The sequence below is a fragment of the Acomys minous genome (assembly GCF_964271855.1).
Source record: "Acomys minous genome assembly, chromosome: 6".
NCBI classification, from domain to species: domain Eukaryota; kingdom Metazoa; phylum Chordata; class Mammalia; order Rodentia; family Muridae; genus Acomys; species Acomys minous.
In genome coordinates this window covers 48,953,142-48,972,522 of record NC_140487.1, presented here as the reverse complement: position 1 = coordinate 48,972,522, position 19,381 = coordinate 48,953,142, and the positions used below count along the sequence as shown (strand labels likewise).

Genomic DNA, 19,381 nt, shown 5'->3' with positions numbered 1-19,381 from the left:
GAGGGCACTTTCCTGTAGGGTTAACCCAGTTGGAGAAAAAAGGATGCACAAAACTTATGCAATTAGACTATTAATCACAGTGAAAAAAAATCCATGAGCAGATTTACATGTGTAGGGCAATTCCTTTAAATACTAATTTGGTCTGTTCTTTTCTCTCTTATCATTAACACTTGTATTTCCCTTGATTCCAATTCTTGACAGGTACAATGATCTTTAAATTCGGTCTAACACCATAGACTGTCACAAAGATGGAGAACCTGAGAGAAGAGATCAGGAAATATTAGGGTATGGAAAAGGCCCTAATGATAGACAGCAAAGATAAAGCAATATTTTTTAAGGCAAAGCAGGAGTGTTTTCTTTTCTTTTTCATTATTTTTTTTCTGAGTCTCTTAGCATTCATACCATATGTATCTTTTCTCAAATTTGGAAAGGAAGCCTCTGCAAATGGCAGTTTGCATAAACACCTTTACTTTGATTCCCCTTTAGGCACCTGGGAATTCCTCTGTTTTTTCCCTTTTGCCTGGTGACATTTTAAAAGGTAACTCTGGCAATACCTTGTGGAGCACTTGTTTGCATTCAGAGCATAAGATGTGCAGTTCAGCACAGTTCAGCTTCCTCAGAGTGATCTCTCCAAAATGTCTCTTAAGTGCACACTTGATAACTACTGGGAAGAGAAGCTTACTTGCAGAAAGGGGGACCAGTGTACTTGTAGTGGGTGATGTACCTGCGGGGTCCAAAGGCTCCCCTGAACACGTTACCTTGAAGGGAAATCTGGAGGTAAAGAAGGGGCCATTTTTGTTAGGCATATGCAACACTCTGAGGCAGGGTACAGTTTAGCACTTCACAGGGCCCTAGTGACTTCAGTCTGTCTGTGCCAAAAATAAGAATGCGTTGTAAGGCAACATGTGGAGAAGCAGCCCGTTGCTGCACCATGACAAACTTGTACATGATGCTGAGATATTTTTAATCTACTTTCTTTTCTTCTGCACCAAGGGTTGTGGTAAAATAACAAGTTGGATGTACACTTTTATCTAAAGATGAAGCATTAAGTTCTTACAACTCTCCTCTCTTTTTCTGTCTCTGCTGTCTCTGTCTCTGTCTTCTCTGTCTCTGTCTGTGTCTCTGTCTCTCTGTGTCCCTGTCTGTCCCTCCCCACCATCTCTCCCTCTCTTTTTCTGCTAAGCTGCCCCAAGGACCAGCTAGTTTCTATGCTTATAGTGCTGAGCATCACCTTTCTGAGTGGCAAGAGCATATGGCTTTATATTTAATAACTGTCAACTGCATATGGGTACACTGTGAAAATACTCTTATTTTTCTTCTCTGGTGAGAAAATATCTTCTAATGCTACTGTACATTGTGTCAAGTCATATATTTTCCGCTAAACTTGTCTGTCCTACTGAAAATAGATTTATATTAGAAAGGATGATTAAAAACAAATTCTTATCTTACAAAGCATCCCATGGCAAAATAATGAAACCAATCAATACAGTAGATTATAATTAAAAGTTTTAAGAACCTGTTCATGCTCTCAAATCCTATTGTCTTTGAAAATACTGTTACTACATTTATTATTTATTATTTCAGTTGATATTTTTATGGGAACTCGATTATTTTAGTTATGGGCTAAGATAGGTCCCTAAGTCTCAACCCAGTCTTATGAAAATATAACTAAAATTTAAACTATAAAGCCTTCACAGGAATTCTCATTATCACAAAATGTGTGGCTGCTATCACAGAGTGATTCAAACAGTCCCAGTGAGTGTGACAGAGTGGAGAGTAAAGTCTTTGATTTTGTTTGTGGTAGCTTTGATGACTAATAAACCAAGGAATCCAGAAGCTATCCAAGAGTGGCATCAGGCTCCATTGCAGGAAATGGTGTGTCCTGTGAACCTTGGCCATTTTTTATCAGAACAGCACCAGAGCATCCAGTCCTCCCAGCTGAGGAGAGCTAGGACTTCATATGAAATAGTTTGGTGCTTTTATTTTTTTATTTTTTGTCATAGGAACATTCTCGTCATAAACACTTGGATGCTTTAGGTAACAATAATTTCTCTTTTTTAAAAAAAATTATTAATATTTACAATACTTACTCTGCAATGAACAGTTATGAAATATAAGCCATGTGCTCTGATGGTTGGCCTCATAAGCGCAGGGTCAGAAGGAGGTGAGAAGTACTCCTGAGCTCAGAGCAGCTCAGCAGTCTTGTTGCTAACAGACCCCACCTGATTTGTATTCACTGTGCACTTAAAGTAGGTCCACTTTTCTCATACAAGTGAAATATCTCAGGACACTTTCATTTATAACCATCACTTGGAATCAGTTATTAAGACATAACAAAGCTGAGAAAAGCCTTCTGAGTCACTGACAGCATCCAATGGTCACAACTTCAGCCACTATCACATTCCTAGGAGTGTGAATTTTCATAACAATTGAGGAAAAATGCCAGCATTTTCTCCTCCAACTGCTGAAGTATAAAACACATAACTAATTTTGTCTTTTATGTGCATTTTTTCATCTGGCCCATCTGGACATTTGACAGTTGCAGAAATCTTCTGTTTTCATGTGTGGGTGTGCACAGACTCATGTACATATTCACATACATATATATGTATATGTGTATACATATAGACATACATATATATGTACAGATATATGTGTATATATCTGTACATCTGTACATATATGTGTATATATGTATATATGTGTGTGTATATATATATATATATATATATATATATATATATATATATGTTCTGAAGTGCATGACACGAGCACTAGCAATCTATGTTGGGAATGTACAAAGCACTGTCCTGATCCTTGCTACTACATTCAGGTTAAGATGCCAATGTATAATCTTTTCTTAATTTTTTTACAATATATAAGATAACATAGAGTAAAGTAATTTGAATTCTGAATTATATGATATTGTGTTACATTTTCATTTATATTCATAAGTATGAACAAATATTATATAAAGTAAGAATATAGTTATTGCTATTATAATTTTGAATCTGCAATTGAACATGAGAATGGATAGCCTGTTTTGAGAGTTGACTAGTGTCCTACGACCATGCTGTGACACTCATCACTTCATGTGTGTCACTGTACTCAAGTTTAAACAAGTCATGAGTAGATATAGCTATATTTTCCTTGTGTCTGGGGAGACTGAGGAAGGAGTAAGCAGCTTTGGAATTAGAGGGCAATGTGAGCATTCCCCAGATAGCAGCCACACAGTGCAAGTGCATCTAAACATAGCCAATCCTTCCAAAGTTCCCCCGTCTCTCACAGTCTTGTGAGGAGTGTTTACTAGATTGTCGTCCACCATGTCAAAAATGTCTTTTACCTGTTTAGGAAAGACATTTTTTCATGTGGGCTCTATTTGAATCTTTCCCATCCACCCGCCCTCGTTTCACAGGTGGGGTCCTGAGACTAGGCTGAGGGAAGACGGGTTAACAAGAGAAGCACGAAATTAACTGGCGCATCTTGCACACACACGTGTGAAGAACTCAGTGAGGAGTGACTCAAAGGACAGTTAGTGCTGAAACTGTTGAGCATCTTAGCCAAGGCAGGGTAAATTATAGAGCATTAACAACACTAAGAAAGTGACGGCGGTTTTAGGAAAGCAAGCTATAGGGTGGAAATAAACGAGAAAAGCAAGGGACATAAGGCCTAGTTAGCATGGCGTGTGAAAGTCCTCTTTTGTATCTCATAAGAGGGACATCAAGAATTGCCTTCTGAAGTCAGAATCTGTCTCTCTGGTAGAGAATGAAAAAGGAGCCTTGGAGGCCTGCATCTGATTTTTAGGCACATATGTTGTTGGTGTGTGGGGGCTAGAGGGGGGATGTGGAGCAAGAAACTTTCCTTGAATGTTCCTTCTTTTTTTTTTTTTAAGTGTTTTTTTTTATCAATTTATTCTTGTTACATCTCAGTGGCTATCCCATCCCTTGTATCCTCCCATTCTTCCCTCCCTCCCATTTTCCCCTTATTCCCCTCCCTTATGACTGTTGTTGAGGGGGACTCCCCCCCCCGACATATATGCTCATAGGGTATCAAGTCTCTTCTTGGTAACCTGCTATCCTTCCTCTGAGTGTCACCAGGTCTCCCCCTCCACGGGACATGGTCAAATATGAGGCACCAAAGTACGTGAGAAAGTCATATCCCACTCTCCACTCAACTGTGGAGAATGTTCTGACCATTGGCTAAATCTGGGTAGGGGTTTAAAGTTTACTGCCTGTATTGTCCTTGGCAAAACGAATACAAGAACACATCAAACATATCATTCATCATGACCAAGTAGGCTTCATTCCAGGCATGCAGGGATGGTTTAATATATGGAAATCCATCAATGTAATCCACCATATAAACAAACTGAAAATAAAAAAACCACATGATCATCTTTTTAGATACAGAGAAAGCATTTGATAAAATCCAACACCCACTCATGTTTAAAGTTTTAGAGAGATCGGGGATACAAGGCACTTTCCTCAACATAATGAAGGCTATATACAGCAAGCCAATAGCCAAAATCAAAGTAAATTGTGAGATACTCAAGGAAATTCCTCTAAAATTGAATGTTCCTTCTGTCGGTTGCCTTCAGGTAACTGTGGGCCTCAGGCTACACTGATAGTTTCTCAGGTGTGACGTAGTTTTTTTCCTTTCTGTGTGAATGCCACCATGGAATTACGCATTTTCTGCTTATGCCACAGTCTTAACATAAAATTCTATGTATCCTGCCTTTCTGACTAAAATTGTTGTTGGTTGATTTAGCTATTTAAATCAATAGCTATTAAGCTAATTTCTTATAATTTTGCCTCTGAATATTTTCATTCAAGTTAATATAAGCAAATCATTAGAAACTTTAGCTATGAAATTTGTCTTCTAGAGATTTTTGTTGTCTCAACATTTATAAACGGTTTAAATAAGTACCATGTATAAATGAAATACTGATTGGGGAAATATCATAATCTAAAATTGTAATTGTCATTGAATTTTACCACTAAATATGCAATTCATAACTTCTGCTGAAGGTCTGAGTATTTCAAAGACTAATTTAAGAAAATGACAAGGTTCATAGAAAGCCTTTAGTGTCATATTAACATTGATCGACACTGAAGGAAATGCTGCTTTAAGCACACCACATTTTGTCTTCTTTCTTGTTAGGAGCCTTTCCCTGAAAATAACAAAAGACACTGATCAAGATGCCCGGTGTTCCCATGTGAGCCGCATGCCCAACAGTCCCTCTGGGGACTGGCCTCTCCTGGGTGTGGAGGAAAATGGAGGCATAGATTCTCTACCCTTCAGACTGATGCTCCAGGAGTGCACTGCAGTGAAGACGCTGCTACTGAAGATGAAGAGAGTGCTCCAAGAGGTAAGGCTGCTCTGTAGCTAAGCAGTCTCTGCTAGTCTGGAACAAGTCTGTAGACCTGCATATACGCTGCTTGGTTGCTAATTAACTCCTGGGCAATGAGCATAGGTCAAGTGTCCTCCTGAGCCTTAGTTCTCTTCTTATGTCAAAGGAATAGCTTTAAGTTCTGGTGTATAAATAGGTACTCAGAATTTCACCCATAAATCCTCAGATTCTATGAAAAATGAAGTCGAAGCTAAACCTCCCCTAATTTGTCAAGCTAGGAGAAATGGACTTCAGCTATGCAGTAATCCGTCTATGTCACTTTGAGGGGTTGAGAAATCTGAGTTTTCTTCACTTGAGTTTTACTAAAGCCTTATCTATTTGATATTATAAAGACAGGTGTTTAAAAGTGGCTTTGTTATGGTCATAGTCATCCAGTATACTTCAGTCTGCAGGTGTTAATGAAATAGATAGTGAATACATTTGCCCTCTGACAGCCTCTTGTGGATGCTTTCACATCTACTGGTTTTATGTGATCAAGTATCCTGTAACAATGTTTCTACCTCTTTCTCAGTTATATTAATCAGTCCTGTGGGAGTATCTATACCTACGAAATCGGACAACACTATATATTGAGGCTTTCAATTTTTTTTCACAGGCCAAATACCACTTAAATTTTTACTAGCATGCCACTTCATGAGTGACTATAACAATCTCTGTATTGTTAATATGCCTGCCTTTTCTGTGTATTAGTGAATATGTTGGAATCTCCCTAGTCTCTGTATGATGCTACAATATGATCCTCTGTGAACAACAGAAAACTTAATAAAATCTGCTATTCTAAAAGCTATGAACCCCAAAGTTTATAACATTTAAGTTTTCTATTATCTACTCTTTCTGGTCAGGATTTTAGTAGGAGATCAATACCTGTGAAAATAAAGAGGGAGGAAGTGTCAGGGTGTCTCACATATCTTCCTGGGGTACTGAACTTTATGGTTTTATATATCCATGATTGCCACTGTGGAACAACTACTTTGAACTCTCTAAGAATGTTTCCATACCTCTGTCTGGGTTCCTCATTAGGCAGAAATGAATGAGAACTGACCCTCACAGGTGCTGTATGCAAAGCAGTAAATTGCATGCTTGTTCAGATTTTTCCAGAACTATGTGTAAGTGGTGCTGTGTGATCAACACTGGCTGCAGTTTCAGCAAAGGACATTCTCACAGACACCTTTAAGGGACACCATCCCCTAATTGTTCTCTAAGACTTTTTAATTGCTATTTCCATTTTGTCACCAAATTTGAATGTATTTTAGATTAATAAAATCTGTTTCAATCAGATGTTCAAGTCTTGTACTGGACTTTAAATATTTTATGCAGGTCCTTACCATCTGATCTTCAAATGAAAATAAGTATTCAGTGTGTTACCTTTAAATAACCCCTAGTCTGATATTAATATCTTTTGATACTCAAGTTTAACAAAAAGTCAGGCTGTAATCTACATAGGCAACTTTCAGATGCTTTGTTATTATTTAGAGGCAGAATCTCATAATGATTCTTCTGGCTTTAAGCTGACCATGTCATGAAAGCCACCCTTTGACTCCTGACCTCCTTGTCCTATTGCCCTAGTGCTGGGGTTTTGAGCCTGCAAAATGTAGGGATATTTTAATTACTATTCTTAGAGATTGCGCTTTTGCAGCATTTTTTTCATAAAAATGTGTTATCAGTTTCCTGTTTCTAGCCATGATAACTTAGTTTGGGATTGATGGACATCAAGTGGAAACAAAAGAAAGAAAGCAGTGATCCCCAGAAGCTTAGCTGCTCTTTAATCAGAGCAATTGAAAGGCCACAGCCTCTGCAGAAGAGAAACTGTGCTCATGTGGAGGGGTTTTTGGGGCTTTATAGGATGGAAATGGGGGGGGCATTGGGGGTAGAAGAGTCCACCTGCATCTTAGGTCCCCTGAAGTCAGAGTTGGTAGACACCAGAGGGATTGATATGTGGAGCCCGCATCAGAAGCTTCCACAGGTGTTGTCAGTCAGGCTAGTCAATGGCCCTGCCCAGAGCTTCTCAGTCCATTGAGGCACTTAGGTAATTATAACTGCAAAATGTAACTGCAATAAGACATTATTACTATAAACTGTTTTCTACAGGTATAATATGACATCAGGAGTAAGTCTGGGCTTAGAACTAATGAAAATAGGTTTAAAACGGAATTGTGCATCTTGTTTAAGCTTTGCTTTTATAATAACCCTTTTCCTGATTGTTCCTTAGTGGAGTAAACCACACTTGTAACATTTTCATACTTGGATAAATAAAAGGTAATCCTCCCTGCCCCTGTGCAACCCCCCTGCCCTGACCCCAACAACCTTATGACCAGATCACACATCTTTCCTTCATTTGGGAGGATAAAACATCTGCAAATGTTCAGAAACCACAATAAAAAGGTTGTAGCTGGTTTTTTGTTTTGTTTTGTTTTTGCCAAATAATTCAAGATGACCTTATACTTATGTGCTGTGAAGGGCTATACACTAGGAAATCCAGAAGCATAAAGTTGTTTCCTGAGTTTTTAGAACTCATTTATACTGTGGGACATGAGGAAGAGGTTACCCATGGTAAATTCTCACAGCCTTTCACATATGTAATCTTTCAAATTACCTTGTCTATGGAGTCAGTATTTCCTGTACCATTTAATTGAATAGGAACACTACAGTTTGGTTCTATTTGTAATACTTTAAAAATTCTAAGTTGCTGTTGTTTTTATCATTGCTATTTTATTTGGTTTATGGGAATGTCTTGTCTACATGTGTGTATATGTACTGCATGTGTGTCTAATGCAAAAAGTGGTCAAAGAAGGCATCAGATCCCCTAAAGCTGGAATTAAGGATGGTTGTGAACAACAGTGTGAGTTTTGGAAACCAAACCCCGTTCCTCTGAAGAAACAAACAAACAAAAACACTCAAAACTGCTGAACAGTCTCTTTGGGCCTATAATTTACTTCTTGCTAACATACTTTACCCAATATCATTTTTTTTCCAAAAAATTTTATTTGTAAACCACACTGAAACTATCAATTACATACTAAATTCTACTAGCACATTCATAATGTCTTCTTGTTAGTTATTTTGTCTTTAATGAGCATTTGCTATTCTTCATCCTTGGGTTTAATAAAATGTTATCACATTATGTACTTTGGCAATTAGTGATTCTTATTTCTTTTAACTGACTACACAGTGAACTAGTCTAGCTTTGTGAATCCCATTTGTTATGCTAGACTATAGGTTGGAATTTCAACTGAATGCAATTCTTAAAGTGAGCACAGCTGTGGAATTAGATGCAGCCCTGTGCAACAGCTGCCTGACCTCCTAGCAGGAGCAGCTATGCATGTGAGCAGTGGCTGTGGCTTTAGGCTGCTGTCAGTTTCAAAAGCCCTAGTGCTGAGTCCCAGCCTGCAGATGCTGAAACCTTTCCAACTGCCTTTTGTGTGGTTCCTGGGACAGGATATTCTCTTAAAGACATTGCATTAAAGATAGCTGCATCCTCCTCCACCTGAGGACTCCTCCTAAACACCACGAGATCAGCCTATATCTCTTGTTTCAATTGTTCCCCATGAAGGGTGGTCCACCTTCTCACAGTAGTCATCTTCCTCTTCTGACTTATAGGCTTCTCACAGAGTCCCACTTCCTTGTTGAGTCACACAAAAAAAAAATGAATAGGTGATCAGTCACTCTTTTGTGACACTTTGAGCATTTCCTAAGCACTCTTAAATGTTCCCTGAAAGTTAACATTCTACACATCTTAGGATTTTACATGATTGAATCTGAAATTTCTAATGCTTTATCTCCAGTGATACACTTAAGAGTCATGAATGAGTCGAGCTTGCCATCTTGTCCTGGTGTTTGTTTAAGCTATAATGTATTTACTACTTAATAAACAAATAAAAAGAAAATATGCATCATTCAAATTCTACTCAACCATTAAATGATTGTTTCTTCTTCTTCTTCTTTTTAGTTTTTAAAATTTGTCCACTTTACTTCCTGATTTTAGCCTCCTCACTCATCACCTCCTGGTCCTCCACCCCATCGTCCCTCCCTCATCACCCCTCCTGCCATCCTCTAGTCCTCAGAAAGAGGGAGCCCTCCTCCCCTATCATCTATCATCAGCCTATCAAGTCCCAACTTGACTGCCTGCATCCTCTTCCTCTGTGGCCTGGAAAGGCCACCCCACCAGACAAAGTGACATTAAATTATTATTAATGGAGTAAACTGGCAAACGTTAGTGAGTGGCCAGTAAAACACAGAAAGGATTAGTACAAAAGACCTCCCCTGGCAAGCAGTATACAAAGTGACCTTCTCAGCCTATGAAATGGAGGTGCATAGCAACCATTGCAAAGTTTAATTTGACCATGCCCCTTATGCTTGCTAAAGACTGTAGGCTGAACACATAATCTTCCAAAGCTTTTCAGATACTCCTATGGAAAAGAGGCTGTGGGGCTCATTTACTATTAGCCTAAAAATTATCTCCTAAATCCTGAAGATTAGAACAAAAAAAGCCTATAAGCTTAGTGGAAGGAAACTTTATTTCTGTTTTTCCCAGTGCATCCTCACACCTTCTAAATATAGATACTTTTGTTTATAAAAGTCATTATTTTACACTCAGAAGAAAAGAATGAATATAAATCCTTATGAATGTGCACCTCACTAAGTAGAAGAGTTCTTTAACATGTTACATAATAGTTTTCTTATTTTGTCAATTGGGTAAGCCTACCATTTTGATAGTGGAGTTCTGTTCACATCTATGATTTTAATCCTGGCATAAGCTGAACTTCAATATTCTATAAAAGTACATAAATAAGAGAAGAGGGTTTATTTAATATTCCCATCATTTTTTCTGCTCAGTCTATATCATATCAGATATGGTTTTGTTTATACTGTATGGTAATTAACCATAAAGGCTACAAGGAGGAAACCTCAGGTACCAATGAGCAACTAATGTCCTAGTAAGGTGACAGCTAAGATAGATTCTAGGTCCCTGGATCACTTTGTCCTTCTTTGTAAAGTGGCTGAATAGAATAAATCTCCATTTTCTGCTTTTCTCTGAGTGTTTGGCTCTTTCAATTGTCATATTGAGGGCAGGTGACCCAAAATCAAATGTCAAACTTCCTCCAGAATAAAGGAAAAAATCCATATTCTCATTAGTCTTTTTCACGAAACAGACGTAAGAAGCTGGTGCCAGCTGAAATGGAAAGATAAAAAGGTATCCCTGGAATAAAACTTCTCCAGATGTCTCTGGGACCTTCCAGTCTTTCCTGTCCATCAGGGCACAAGATTGTTATTGGATTTAGGGTGACACTTTGCACCCAAACAAGCGTGAGATTTTCTGGGAACTTACTTTTGGGTTAAGTCAAGGCTGAGGCTCTGGTGGTCCACTAAAGAAGGACCTTGGTAAGATGTAGAACTTGTCAAACATTCTTGCATGAGAGGTGGAGCTGAGCCACTGATGGCTAGGGTACCAAGTGTTGGCTTGGCTGAGGAGTGATGCATGTCTACTGCCTCTTATTTACACCCTTCTCTCTTGTTCCAGCCTTGTAGAAGTTGGCAAGTCCCTGCATCTCTTTGATACTTTAAGGGTAGCCACATTGAATAACCTATTTTCAGACCACTTTCCATATTAAAAAAGAAAAGAATAACAACAGCAAACATTATTAAATGACAGTAAAATATTCAATCAATACTCTAACTTCTTGTCCTAAGTCCCACACATTTTAAAATTTCATTTGGCAATTAAGCAGTGTGACTGTATTGCTTGAATCAGGCATTCAAAGAAAGCCCTGTAAATGTAAACCAAACAAAAGCATTTTGATATAATGAGAGGAATATATTCTGACAAAATACCTAGTAGGTAAAAAACAAAACAAAACAGGGAACTATTTACATTTGACAATGAATATAATTCACAAAAGTGTCAAGCTGATAAGAAACGTTTGAGCTGTGGAGCTTTTCTCAATGATTTGTTGTGGAGGAGCTCTGAACCCATAATTTGCTTTTGTTTTTCTAGTTCAATTTTAATTTTATTTTCTCTAAAACAATAAATAACATATACAAGGTTAACTTTCAGTGTGAGCTTCTTACGACCTCTAAAAAAAAAAAAAAAAAAAAAAAAAAAAAGTCTATAGAAAAGGAACTCCAGAGATGAGTAACTGTAGTAATAACTGTAGAAGAAAAACCTTGGTTAAGAGTTCTCAAACAAAGGTTTGACTGACCTTGAGGCTCTTTTCATCCTAGTTCATTTGCTGTGTAGCAAAAACAAGCAACAGCTTAATCACCAGAAGTCTTTTCAAGCTTTTTGCTAAAATAACAAAGTTAGATATTTTGCCATGTTTTCATCTTTGTGTGGATTTGCTTGCACCAAAATGTGTTTAAGTAAATATAAAAGGCACTGTGACAGTTCTGTATGGAAGAAAGTCACAATAGTAGACTATCTAATAGCACTACGTGAATTTTGCTGTTTGCCCTAAATGCAAACCAAGTACTACCCATGTAATTCTAGGCAGGGCTTTTGAACAGATAGATCATTTCCAAATGTAGTTTCCTATTGCCCAGCGGCATCTTAGTTTATAGGATTTTATTATAATACACATTGTAAAATTATGGACCTTAGTTCCAACTATGAGTACTGGAGAATTTATTATTATTTTACAGTTTATATTTCAGGAAGAAAGTGTAATAACTGATAATCATTTTTTCCCTTAAGAAGCTAAAAAAGTCAAATTAAATCTAAAAGAAATAATTAAAAAAGAAAAAGGTGAAATGGAATTTGAACAAATAGTAGGCAATTTACAAAATCCAATGGGCTCATTGATATTTTAAAAGAAATATAATTTATAACAAATGAAGTTAAAACACAGACAGACAGACAGACAGACACACACACACACACACACACACACACACACACACACACACACACCTAGTTCAGGAAAAGCAAGAAGGGAGGAGCCCTTGCTACAGATTGTACTGCCAAGAACATGTTAACATTGTTATGAACCCCAGACACAGAAAGTCAATCAGTAGTACAGTATAAATGAGAAACACAAATTCTTCAAAAACAATTTCTAAGGTGGCATAAGAAGAAACTGAGTCTGAATAGCCCCAATTTAAAGTTATTTAAAATAATAAATACTTATTATGTCACAGCATTTCTGTCAAAAAATATATTTCCCTGTTGGTCATAACTAAAGATTAGATGTCAGCTTTGGCTGGTCATAGCAAGATGTCAGCCTTAGATGGTCATTAGGAAGGCTTGGCTGAGGCTGAGGATTGCCCTCCTAGTTCATTACAATGTAGTTGAGAACCAACAAGTCAATTCCTTACCATGTTTGTCCTTCTTCAGACCACACTGCAACCAGTGTCCCTTAGGACATACAGTCTAGGTGAACATTACAAATCCACAGTACATTTTATGAATTTGCTTCAGAAAAGCAAACTTAAATGAGATAAGAAGACACTATAAAAGGTGTGAGGAGGAAAAGAATGGGGTAACTGTGCCTTCAAATGGAAGCTCACTACCACAGTCAGCCTTGTGGCCTTCAATAGTACATCTCTTCCATATATAAGTCTGGCCTTCATTCCATTATAGCATCAGACAAAATAAAGATTGTATAAGATGAAGGATAAACAATTGTTATCAATCTATAAGGACAGCAACCAGACAGGTACCCACAATGAACTAATGTATGGGTTAGTAGTGTCTTAATTAGTATCCAAAGCCTTTGCATAATTCTTCATGGCTTCAATTCTGTCCTCTGTGCTATTGGTTCTGGTCTATGAGCTGTCCCTTCTCATTGTTAGCATATACTCAAACAGCTGGATAGTGTTCTGTTATATTTTTATTTTTGAGAATTTCATATATGAGTACTGTCTTTACACCATTATCCCATTCTCCATCCAACTCTCCCCATATTTTCTCCATTCCTTCTCAAACTCATGGCCTCTTATTCTTTAATTTTTCTTGTTACACATACAAACTTATAAATGTAAGCTGTTTATTTAGTGTTTCTTATATATGTGTGTTGGGATGACCACTTGGTATTGAATAACCTCTCAGGGAGCTGATCCCCAGAGGAGACTGATTCTCATTCCCTTAGCAGCCATTAATTGTTCATATCTCTTCATCTAAGGGTGGGGCCTTATGAAATTTCTCATATCCATGGTGCCATGTTAATTGATAGTGTTGCTTTTCCAGTCTTACTTGGGAAAGCATATTGTTGAGATTTCAATGGTGTAGCTTCCCTATCATATATATAAGGCAAGATCTAGAGGCAAATTTCTTGGTATTCCAACTCTTAAAAATTTGCCTTACCCTCTTGAGCAATGTTCCTATATTGTCAGGTGTAGGAAATGTGTTTTACAAGTGCCTGCCAAGCCAATTGCTTTCTGATTTTTGACCCGTTATATCTTTCTGTTGTGATCTGCATCTGTCACATAATGACACTGTTTTGAAGAGTGGTGAAAGCTACAATTATCTGTTTGTTTAAGGAGTAAGTTTTCATCCTCTTGAGCTTAGGACTTAGCTCCATTATACTGCCAACTGCTCTTTTTCTCCTCAAACTGTACAATTGTTATTTGTCCTTGCTCTTTTTGCTCCTAGTAATTCACACAGTCAGTATTAGCCTCCCTTAAAATCTCTGCCAATTTAGCTTCAAGAAGAGTTTTTGGACAAGTGTGCGAAGAAGCCACATTCTTTGGCAAACTATCTCAAAAATGATCTTTAGGGCACTTGCTATTATTCTTTCTCCCTAAAACATCTTAATCTAGGCCCCGAGAATTCAAATCATCTTCAGCACAGCCTTTCATGCTTCTCCTAATATGGCTCACTAAACCCTGCTAAAGCGTTCAACTGCTTTCCTAATCCAAAGTCCCAAATTACGTTCTTCTACAAGCAGTATGATCAGGCCTATCACACTAGAGCAATACCCCACTCCTGGTACAAAATAATGTCTTGGTCACTATTTATTGTTATGACGCAAAAGCATGACCACAGTAACTATTTTTTTAAAACCCCACTTAATATGAACATATTGGGCTATTTTCATTCAAACCACTGCAGTTATCCCCTGGATTAGGTATTACTCTTGTACCATTTGGAATATCCTGTCATTCTGATCATTGTGGTGGTTTTTAGGCATTACAGTTGGATAAAACTATTGATTGTGTTTCTTCCATGGAAACTTGGATAGCTCCTTTCATTACTGTGATAGTTAATCCTCCAGCACATACATTCCAGGTTGGGTCTAACACTCTAATTCTAAATCCTCTGTGTTAATTGAGTGGTATCTCCACCATTATGGTATCTTCAATTTCTGGGAGATGATGGAGGGGAAGAGCAAGGACATATATTATTTAGGGGGAATCTCTCAGATTCGCCTGACCCACCACTTGAAAGGAGATTCCCCTTGCCTGAAACTGGGTTTCTTTTTGTTTTTTGTTTGTTTGTTTGTTTGTTTGTTTGTTTGTTTTTGGTTAGATACTCTATGTCTTTGGAGGGATATTTATTACCACAAGGGTCCTAACTTCGTTTAAAATATATTTGTTCATGTATTCACATATACATACATACATATATATATATATATATATATATATATATATATAACTTTAAATAAGCAAAAATAACATATTTTCAAATATCCTTAGTGCTATCTACTCTTCCTATTCTTCATTCATTCCTCTCCCCTCATCAAGTAAGTCTATATCCCAACCTCATTTTTCTATTTCTCCTTTCAAAAAACATGGCTCCTACTATTTCCTTCTCTAGACCACCCCCTTCCTTAACATACACATGTGGACAATGCTCTTTTCTACATTCCTGATACTGGAGTTTACTCTGCGTTAACAATGATTTTTTTAACCAGTTAGCTTTATAGCCTTGTTCTTTTATTAGTTAACCATTAATCCATGATTTTACAGAATACCAGTCCAGGAGCATAGGCTGTTTTCTATAAGTTGACAGCAAGTATATTTCTTTGCATGGAGCATGCTGGCATTTCACCTGGACCCAACTAATTTTCCATTTGAATTTTCCCCTTCTTCTGGTTATTTTTCCTTCTTCAGTTCCAGAAGCTGTTACAGATGTTAGACTGGTAACAAGCTGAAACTGCATTAAAATTTTCTTGCCGAGAAATTTCCCCTAATCTGCTTATTTACAATGCTAATAGTGTGCTGGGTGATGCTGAATGGTTTTCCATTTTCCCCCGTGGTAACATGGTTAGGAGTGTTCCTTTTGAGCAATACACATTCCCTGAGAGTCTATGGTATTATCCATCTTGGAGATTGACAAATGTGTGGCTGACAGAATAACTGCACCCTCTAAAAGGCCTAGAGAATATATATTGGTGCATGTCCTCTTTACCATTGAGTTTATGACTTTGAAAAGTTACTGGGAATCAGTGTTTCTGGTTGAAAGGAAGACATTTTTCATCTTTTATGTTTTGGAGACATACATATCCAAATGCTTCTTTCCATTTTACAACGTCTTTAACTTCTAAGTGTAAACTGGAAGGTATTTCTATGGCCATAACTCACTAAAACTGTTTGAGTTGCCTGCTCCTATTTGTGATTCACTCCATCAGGTAAAAGCCACACCTACAGGATGCTTCCAGGTGATCCCAGATGTGGTCTGAAAGAGGTAACTGACAGATGCTTCAGACTTTTAAGATAGTAATTGGTTTGTTGAGAAGTTCCATGGGGTAAAATTCAAAGTCTTAACAGAAGACAGCTTTTGTCAGAAGGATACTGATATTCTCTGATACAACTCATCTTTCTGACTAGCTAGGGAATTGTCTCATCCTTGTGGCTTATCAGAACTCACTGAATTATTTAGGCATAACACAGCATCACATGGATTGTCACCATGCTGGTGGTGGTATCACTCGTCAACATGTTTATTGAAAGAATATTCATTATGCCCTTTGGCAAACCTGTACATGAGCTATGACCTGTCGTGCATGCTAAGTTAGGGTGCTATTGTCGTTTCTTTAAAAATGTTATTGATGCTTATTTGCTACTTACTTCTAGAATAACGTGTTAAAACCCAACAGTGTAAGAGTTTATTCCTCTAGATAATGATCTCTTTAGGATCATTTAGGACTTGCAGGTTATTGATGAGAGTCTGTGTATGAAAGGCCTTATTCTTTATGGAGTTAGAAATCTTAATCTGGGAAACAGACAGAAGAAAAGATAATTCTGATTATCTTTGCTATGTGAGGAATTCTACCTTTTATCAAGAAAGCAGTGCAAGCTTAAAGGAAGCAAAGAAGTATTCTTCCTTTACTCTACCCTAGCTTCATTAATAAATGCCCCTCCCTTTTGGAAGAAGTTTATTAGCCAGATAAAGATAAAAGAAACACAGAATCATACGTATAAAATTGCAAATCTTACTCTGTAGCTTAATAGCTACTACAGCTTTACTAGGAGTTTAAGAGTCTTTTTTATCATTTGTAATATTAGTAATTATAAAGTCAGGTTATTTGAACAATTCACAAATAAAACATGAGGCATGCAGTGGGAATGTGGAGTGAGCACCATGAAAATGAACTACTTGAGTAGTCTCATTTGTGAACAATTATAAGCCAAATGGGTAACATTCATTTGTCATTTCATAAATACATTGAAGTCTTACAGTTAATCCTCCTTAATGATGTGAAGGCTGTATGCATTAAATAATACTAATGCAAAATTAATCACTACTATAAAGCCAATGCTTGCTGAAACCATACTACCAATATTATTACCATAATGTGCTTTTCTGGATTTATTCAATTATGACACCAGTTTTATCTAATATTTTTTGATAAAAAAACTACTACATGCCAGTTGAATTTCCTTTTCAGTTCAACATAAAGCTAATACATGTAAGAAATTGTACATGTTAAGAAATTGTGGTGATTTATTATCCAGGCTGTAGCAGCACAGAAAGAAGGGAGGAAAGCGAGGTATGCTGGAGATGTCAGTGGTACTTGATGAATTGTAATTGAGGGAATAGGAAGAGAATTGGCAAGAGTAACCCCGAATATCACTGTTTGGGTTATGAGCAGAGGCCACAAAGATTTTTTTTGTGCCTGAGAAAAGCATGCAAGGAATATGCACATGAGGCTGAAGAAAATGTGAACCCTATGTGGTTGGAGTATTTATGTATTTATGTATTTATTTCATTGCAAGTGTGTGCATCACACTTGGATTTGTATGTTTGCATTTCTAGGAAGATCAGGGTAGAAATATAGGTTAAATAGTCTTGGCCATATAGATCATGCCTAAAGCTGTGGATCAAAGAGTGTACATTTGAACCCAACATAGAGTGCTTCAACAATTAATTATTAGGAAACCAGGAAAGAACAGATAAGATCGTCCATCAGAAAGAAAGTCAAAGTGAAGAATGGTGCTGAGTGTCAGGGTAAGGATGGTAAGAAAGTGCTGCATTTCAAAGTTAATCTCAAACTCAGATTGCAGGAGCTTTCAGAACATCAGCATCTGTGATAACCTAGAGGAAGTACTAATTTGTAAAGGCAAAACCTGGATTAAAGTAATAATTCTTCCTGCTCATAAATTATTGGCTTAGTCCTTTCCAAGGAACTGCTTTATGAGTTTGGAGGATGTGAAATTCCCCATGGCACCTGCTACCTGTGGCAATGCATTGTCTATAGTTCTAGCAGGTGGGAGATCATGAGGCAGAAGGATTGCCAATTTGAGGCCAGCCTAGGCTACATAGTGAAAACTTGTCTCAACAAGTACAAGGAAAATGTCCTGTGGTTCATATATCCACCATAAAGTACAGAACTTTGTAATTTTAGAAGGATACAATAAATTATATTGGATAAATCAAGAATAGTAACTAACATTTAATGTAACATGTCCTCTGTGTTAAGACCTTGTTTTTCTTTTAAATTCTGTTACTATAATTACTTTGGCTATTACTTAAACAGAAAGACAACCTAGCAGTGATCACAATTACAAGTACAGAAGAGAGTAGCCATACTTGAATTTTAGGCCTAACTTCACGAGTATATGCATCTTTAGAAAGAAGCTAAATCTCTTCTTAAGACGTTTAGCTTTCCACAGTGGAGATACCACATAAGTGTATGCTCAAAGCTGCTAGATAATTTCAAGGTGTCGATGCCGCCCCCAACCAGCAGGAAAGACACCAACACCAGGAACTCTTCTTGCAGCAGTTTATTCAGGAACTTTGACTACCGGAGTGACCTCGGGAAAAGCTCCCACAGAACCTTTATAGTGTGCCTGGTCCTATCAGAGACTGCCACATTGTCGCTCTTGGTTGGTGCGATCGGATCACGCCACCTCACGCTATGCCTTCAGGCATGTGCATAAGGGGCTCGCTCAAGGGCGCATTGCGCATGCGCATAAGGGGCGCAATGTGCCAGGGAAGCAGCAGGGGGCGCTGCTATCTGTGGCTCTCCACACAAGGTGTTCTGAAAACATTGACATGAAATTGCTATAGTTTTATGTGTAAAGGACTTATGGTCACATGTATTTTAATGAGAATTTACATTACAATTAAATAATATTTTGAATGAGATTTTGTATTACAATTAAATTCACAGTACAGGGTTAAAAAATATACAGGTTTAAAAAAGTGTTAAACAAATAATGTATAGAGTAAAACCACAATAAAAATGGAATAGAAATATGGCCTTCCAAATGCAATATGCAGGATGAGACTGTCAGTGTAGTGTAATGAGGGCAGGTGTGCACAATACCAAATGTGACCGTGATAACAAGTGTGTACACAGAAGTCTTGGTAGGTATTTTATGCTCACAATGTGTTTCTTATACTTCCTTTAAAATCACAGTGTGCATATGGAATTTTCAGTTATGAGTGAAGAGTATACACAAACAAAATCTTTTGAAATTGTCTATGCTTTAAGAGGTTCCTGTCTACCAGAACTGTTCACATAGCTTAATTTCAGCCCATGGCTCCATCCTGTGAAAGCCACAGAGATATTGTCACCTCTTTTCAGGCAG

The 19,381-nt window shown here is 37.5% G+C and overlaps 1 protein-coding gene across 5 annotated transcripts in view; it reads left to right on the top strand.

Moving 5' to 3' along the window:
• The window catches only part of CCSER1 (coiled-coil serine rich protein 1), a 1,085,521-nt gene that overhangs the window by 358,904 nt on the left and 707,236 nt on the right, over positions 1-19,381 (top strand). For all 5 annotated transcript variants that reach the window (XM_084787310.1, XM_084787312.1, XM_084787314.1 and 2 more), the window contains exon 6: positions 5,161-5,368. In XM_084787310.1, the coding sequence (XP_084643436.1) occupies positions 5,161-5,368 (208 nt within the window). The remainder of the gene's footprint in view (positions 1-5,160; positions 5,369-19,381) is intronic.